We start from the raw sequence: 7126 nt of genomic DNA, 5'->3' as shown, positions 1-7126 counted from the left end.
TAAGTGATATTTTGGTATCAGTTCGCGAGCCACAACCAAAACTTTGCGAACCAATCGTGTAAACGGTTACAATAACGTCGTTCATTCTTTAATCAGTGGTGTTTACGTTTTCTCGAACCGTACAGACAGCAGAGGAAGCAGTGCCATTTCTAATTAATCAAATATAATGGATTCTTTGCGCGAACAACTTGTGCTCAACCAATTTATGATGATATCTGGTTGCCCGGAAGACCAAGCTAGAAAGTACCTTCAAGCAAGTCAATGGCAATACGAGGTGAGTAGTGGTGCAGTTTATTTCCGTTTTATGAATTCCTGTTCTTCTGTTCTAACAACAAGCTCTTCTGGACGTGCCAAATCGGGATAACGCCGAGGTAGCGCCAATAAATTTAGTACATAATATATTTTGTAAGCATACGCTGTTGATGTTTGTCTTCACTGGATAATTAGCAATCAATTAAACATGCTAGGTCGGTACCAATAGTTACTGCGCGTATAACTAAGTTTAAGTCGAGATTACGTTGAAGTTTCTGGCTTACTGTATTAAATTTTAGTGCATCTACATTATTGAGGCATGTGTTAAGGATATCTTTCAATATATACGCTGTATAAAAGCCAAGGACGATTATTTATCAGTCTACTATTGTACAGCGACATATCGACAAGCTCTTGAATTGATTACTTCAAAAACCGAATATCGTTTTTGTTGCTTTGCACTTTTGTAAGTGAATTAATTCAGGTTATCAAGAACCTTACTATCACTATTTGTGCTAAGGTTGAACTTCGTCGTGTAGCTAACCCTTGTGATTGTGTCGTTTTTACTAGTTTAAATATTGCTGTTATAAAGTGGTTTAGGCACGCAAAATTATTGGCTATGCTAAAGTACTTTTATTATTTTATTACTATATTATTGGTATTCGAGTTTTAACCACACATATTTTCATTTGTTATACTGTCTGTGCGGAAATGGACAACCTTGAACATACTATAAAACATCGACATTAACTGATGTTCAATATCATTTTATGACCATTATTTTGTTAACCTATGAGGACATTACATAAACTTAAGTTATTTATTTGATTGCTTTTTATTGCGAGTCGTTATTGCAGCTCACATTATAATCGAAACTTCATTATAGTTGACTGTCTATTTTAAGTATTTTCATTAGTCGTCAAGTCTTCAGAATGCCTTAATATGGGTGGATTTTTTTAATCAAAAACTAGGTCACATGAAATATCAGATGGGTATATAAAATGTAGTAGAAAGTGCCAAGTTAGCATGCTCTTCAATTGGACAACTTAATTGGCATATGCTTGTTTTTGTGATAGCTAAATGCCATTGTCTTACGGACTCGTTACTGATGCACCTGTAGGCGACTGCCTATTGGCTTATGTTGAATGACTGCTAGTTGGCATCCGCTGAATGCTACTTACAGAAATATATATTTGTTTTTATCTTTGTTTTAGACGGCTCTTAGTTTCTTCTTTCAAGAATCAGCAGTAACTATACCAAACAGATGTAGAAATTGCGGAGGAACTCATAATCACTTAACCGTAAGTAGCCCTGTCACTTTTATATTCCATGTTCTAAAATGCGCCGATCAATAGAGCCCAACAATGTCCGGCTATCATCTCATAACTTATTGTTTTAGCTTTGCCTATTGTATGGTATGTGTGTAGTCTACTAGTTGGTAGTAAGCTGACTGATTGTTGGTATTGCATAAGCATGAGTCTAGTTACGTGTAAGCGATGAGTCTACTCTGGCCAAGTCTTGCCTTACACGTGCTTGAGGCGTGCTGTCAATGTCTATTGTTACCTGCTGAATTAGGAAGAATAATTTAAAACTATGTGTGTACAGAAGACTAGTGAACCGAAAATGATACATGAATGCTGCTGAACACGTGAGCTGTTAGTAAGTGCTGTGTAGTTGGCAGTCTGTCTGCCGACTCTCACCAAATTGTTACGTAATGGTGTATTAGATAGGCGGTCTCTTTTTGGTCACATAGTGATGATAGAATGTGACTAAGCATTGTTGGATGTCCAGATCAAGTTTTTGGTAGTTATCACAATTTTTGCATCGAAACTTCAAATATATGCATTAAATGATCATCAGGGAAAGATATGGTGTACATTTTCTTTTGCTGGTTTGGCAGTGTGTGGAGTCTTTGAGAAGTTGGCTTCTCTACAACAGCTCTTAAGGTACTCATTGCTGAGTTGTAGTTTTGTTAATGCAGTCTGTATTGCTGGGAGTTAGTCACCAGCTGTAGTACACTCACCATAGCATAAAGACTACAATATTACTTTGAATGGTGACGTTTTATAGTAGCCCATATTGTGATACTGATGGTGCTATTACTACTAGAAAGTTAGTTGTTGACAAATTCAACTAATGCAGGAGTTACCACAAATGACTACCATATCCTACTGAGGTATCATAGTGGTTAGTTGTCTATGCTGGTCAATTTATATAAGCTAGCCTAACTATTCATATTGCTTTCAAAATACGAGAATTCCCTTGGTTTTAGCTGTCAGTACATTGGATGCTATCCAACTGATTTGGTCGGCCTTCTCCAAGGTTGACGCTCAGCTAATTAAAAAGCTCTGGCTTTGATGCTTGACAAACAATCTTAGCGGTTGATTAATACTATGTTCCACTTGAGGCCCTCGGGTGCCACCCCAGTAATCTGGTCGCCACTGCAGATTACTACGAAATCTACTAACACAGATATCCTACTACGATGATTGCGCCTCATCGTACGCTTTCAAACACTATCAACTCGTCTTTGTGTGCTGTCACTTGAGCTGGTGTCATTATCCTTCCTTCACCTCGCCTAGCCGCCAGTTGATAGGGTAGTGATAATGTCATGTGATAGCCTGTTGGCAATTTTGCTTACCTTCGTGTTCACATTCCATTGAATACACACTGGAATGATTAGTCAAATGTATAAATGGATTTCCCGAAGCAGTCTCTAGCTCATCTCGTATTATCAACATTCCTCAGTAGTGTCTTGTAGTAAGTGACTAGCAGACCAGTGTCAGCAATCTACTGGTGCAATTCCAAAATGTGTAGAGCATTGTTTAGTTTTATTTTTTGTTAGTAAAAATTTAACTGCACACCCTAGCCTGTGTTCCTTAACAGATTCCTTACTGGAAATGATTAAAATTAGTATTATGTTAGAGCTCCACAGCATACATTAAAGTAATCAGCAGAGATGTTAGACAATTGAAAGCTTGTGTATACTTGGCAATGCTAAGCATTGCGAGCTGCCCATCTTTGTTTATCTATATATAACCTGTGCGTAACGTGCATAACCTATCTACATTATATAGCCTGTGTTGGCTAGTCATCTGTCCTAGGCCTTTGCTGGCTGTCCTGTAGTGACAACTTTTGCTAAGATTTCTCTCTTTCCCCGCAATAGGGAGGGCAATGTCTAACAGTTCTAGAGAAGGTTTGACAAGCCATCTCGATGCTCAGTTTGTTCTGAGCTAAAAGGTTCTGTAGGCTGGCTGAGGCAGTACCCAATTGGCTTAGTTACATTTGTGTATTGTAACAGAATTATGATAGGTGGGTGGCAATACCAGTTTTAGAGGTTATGTTCATTTAATGTTGACTTGCAATAAAATTCACATTACAGTTATTTGGTATCAAAAGATTCACCGTGTCTTACTCTGCTGTGTTGTAGGTGCAAAATATGTGGAAATGTGATTACAAACTCTTCAAAGCTCAAAAACGAACAGTTTATCGCCGCCATCACGATTGAAATCAGTTTATTTCTCTGACGTAGTCATTACATTTGGTTATTGTTTTAACACATGATGTTCTCACGTAAATTGAAAGGCCAATAAAAAACTCAATATAAAACTTCTCATAGCACTAGTTTATGACAAACACTCTGGGTTTTACCGAAGACCTTGTATCAAATATAGATGCTCGCTACTTTACAGTTTTGTTACGGCTTGGTCTAATCGTCTAGTCGTAATCTGATTATGTGACCCAATACTTCCTGCCAAACACCGCGAATTATTTCTGCATCATTTTTCGACTATCACAGGTGACCAACAGGCTCATCATGTTTATCAGAGGATGATATGCACTCCTTCGAGCTAAGGTTAAAAAATTAAACGATTTTTTACGGTAAATTTTAGATATCAGTACTCAAAGTAATAGCATTACAATGAGGATGATAGGACAATAGATGGGTAAGAACAATAGACATGGTTTTATTGAATACATGAAGTATATTTGTGAAAATATTTTGACGAATGAGGTTGCGTGAAAGTGTAAGCAGAAGCCATCTATCTTGTACAACTACGTCCCATTTGAGCCTTCTTGGAAAGATATTCTAATCTACGGCGGTTTCGTGATGGCTGCGATTAACTATTTGTTTTTTTAGCTTTTGAGAGCTTGTAATCACATTTCCACATATTTTGCACCTACAACACAACATAGCAAGACATGGTGAATCTTTTGATACCAAATAACTGTAATGTGAATTTTGTTGCAAGTCAACCTTTAAGGTTTATACAGTTGTAGAAATAATTACCGAGCTTGTTTTGTAGGTATGCGCTCCTACCAACACACCAGCCACTCCCCCGCAGTTTCCAGATGCCCTCGCCGCCTTTAATAAGCTATCAGCTACAGACTCAACTAGGTATGGCAGTACGCCCCTTAGTAACTCTAACACACCACAGACTCATACGATGCAGCACGTGGCGCAGCATCAACAACCACCCAACTTTTTTGCCGCACCAACCCAGCAAGTCGTCTCTCAGAATCCAAAGCACATCGAGGTCGGAAAATAGGGACCGGATATACCAATCTCAGGAACTGTACACGCCATATGATGCTAGCCCTATGTTTAGGCCTGTTTTCAATATTGTGCTGCTTTCATGCTCTGCTGAACGCAGATACTTAGACGCCGATCGAGCCCATGACTGGATCGTGTCAGATGGTTCAACACATGGGAATGCAACTCCAAATTGATACTGTATAGCTACTCGTGCACTGCATTCATCTTTCAGTTTTTGTACCATCACCATAGAAATATGTATTTACAGTAAGCTTGCAAATTGACTAAAAATGAAATGGTTTGAGATGGTTTCCTCCACTATTGATTGTGATTTAACGATATTCCGTGTAGGGTTGTTTGAAATAGGGGTTATGTTTCCCAAGCATGTTATACGTATATGTTCCTATCTAGCAACATAAGCTGTTAATTTGTCTTTGCTTAGCAGGTTAGTTATTTTATCTATGCTAAAGCAGTGATAATTTGGAGTTACGTCTCCTATCTTTTGATAAAAAAATGTGTATATAGTAATATTATATAACATAAATTAAAAATAAATTTTTTGAGTGTTTACACAAGTCATTGTATTTTACTACTTAGTCGCTAAGCTGTCTAAAAGTGAACAACAGTTAAACTAAAGTTACAAATGCATAGTTCTTCAGTTGCACCCTCAATCGGTGTCGGCAAGCTCCATTCAACAGGTGACAGCAAGCAAGTCAAGATGCTAAAACTCTCCAACCTTCGAGATTTTCAATAGTATATGCAGCGCACTTTGTGAAATGGTATGTGCTTCGTCTCAGCCTCATGCTCGCGTCGGTAATCCCAGAGAAAGTGATCTAGTAGGATGGCATTTATTTTTATTTCTATAGAATTTTCTTTAAGCAGTTCCTTCATTCGCTTCACCAAAAGTTCAACAGCCCACACAGATACCCCCCTTATTTCCATTTCCATGAGGTCGCCATTCTCAAAAAGGTGATCCGCTTCTAGCAACTCGAGCAGTTCATTCTCATATCGCATAACTCCGAAGTAAACCAACGTTTGAGGGATCCTGTAGTCGGCGAACATGGTGATACTGTCAATGTCCGAGAAGTTACCGAGGCCATTCCCTTCAAAGCATGCCCATATATCAGCCACTAATATTTGTGCGCGTTTGTAGAAAGAAACATTTTTTCCATTAAAAACTCCTTCATCTTTAAAACAAGGAAAAGATTTCACGACACTCGCTAGCAACATCTGTGCATTTCCGACAGCTTGTAGGATACAGTTGGTGAATTTCCCGTCATACTTGCTGAGAAGGACTGTTCCTATATCGTTCATTACCTTTACTCTCTGCTCAAGCATGGGTAGGTCTGTCTCACTGTCAGAACGAAAGACTCGCCTCGCTTCCTTCAAACTTAACTCCTTACAATAAAGAGCTGAGGTTATAGGTATCCCCTCATCAATTGCCCTGTTTATGGCCGCGCACATTGACCAGTAGCCAGTGTAAGTCTTTCCTTTGTAGCTCACGCAGTATTTTTTATCGCTGTCCGAGCTCCAAAATGAGAAGTTTAACGCATCCACAAGAAATATCCAATTGACTGCTCTATCATCACAAGTCTTTGGATTAAGGGCGTGAGCTTTCCATCCTTTAAAGTGGATATATTCCGGATTTCTTCTGATTTCCTCAAGCAAATCTCCAGACATCACGTTGATGGCATCGGGAGAAATCGTAACATAACGACTATTGTTGCTAATAATCTGTGCAGATTCACGTGGTCCTAGTGCGTCCGGCATGTTCCCTCCTCTAGCAGTCGATTGATTCACCCAGACTGCACTCACTTCAGAATTGCTTTGTTCTACGTATGCCCAGTGGTCTGCCTTAGACTAACGGGGTAACGGCTAATCCACCCCTAATCACGCTTTGTAAGGGGCTCAGAGGGATTTCTACATCAATCATCTCTGAGCTATAATGTGTTGACAAAGACTTCAAAATAATGTGTTTGTCTGGCCATTGATTTTAGAAAGCTTTAGCGCTATCAGCGTGAGAAAGATTCAAACTCGTTAAAACAATGAATCAGGATTTTTAGTCATTAGGAAGTGCTAGTACACGTCCACGGCAAACTACAGTAAACAGACTTGAGTTACACGGCTTGGTAACAACAATAGGTGAGATGCAAGCAACTGGCAACGACGTATAAAACCGCGTAACCAAGTTGGCTGACTGCCAAATAACACTCCAACATGATGACTGCGAAATAGCGCTCTGACATCATAGCCATTTGTTATTGTTGGGTCTGCAAATCTACTGAAGGAAATTCCATTGCCCTGTAACTATGTAGTTTTCTATAAATAAAAAAGACA

At 38.9% G+C, this 7126-nt stretch overlaps 2 protein-coding genes across 2 annotated transcripts; one reads left to right on the top strand and one right to left on the bottom strand.

The window, feature by feature from the left end:
- Positions 1 to 92: 92 nt before the first annotated feature.
- LOC137393294 (UBA-like domain-containing protein 2-B) lies at positions 93 to 5356 on the top strand. Its single transcript, XM_068079783.1, has 3 exons — positions 93 to 274; positions 1467 to 1553; positions 4560 to 5356. The coding sequence occupies exons 1-3, from the start codon at positions 167 to 169 to the stop codon at positions 4800 to 4802; spliced, it is 438 nt and encodes a 145-aa protein (XP_067935884.1). The 5' UTR covers positions 93 to 166; the 3' UTR covers positions 4803 to 5356.
- LOC137393284 (queuosine 5'-phosphate N-glycosylase/hydrolase-like) lies at positions 5345 to 6761 on the bottom strand. The gene has a single exon (XM_068079772.1). The coding sequence runs from the start codon at positions 6557 to 6559 to the stop codon at positions 5537 to 5539; it is 1023 nt and encodes a 340-aa protein (XP_067935873.1). The 5' UTR covers positions 6560 to 6761; the 3' UTR covers positions 5345 to 5536.
- Positions 6762 to 7126: the final 365 nt, after the last annotated feature.

The sequence above is a fragment of the Watersipora subatra genome, chromosome 1 (assembly GCF_963576615.1).
Source record: "Watersipora subatra chromosome 1, tzWatSuba1.1, whole genome shotgun sequence".
Lineage (NCBI taxonomy): Eukaryota > Metazoa > Bryozoa > Gymnolaemata > Cheilostomatida > Watersiporidae > Watersipora > Watersipora subatra.
This window is presented reverse-complemented; position numbering and strand designations above follow the sequence as displayed.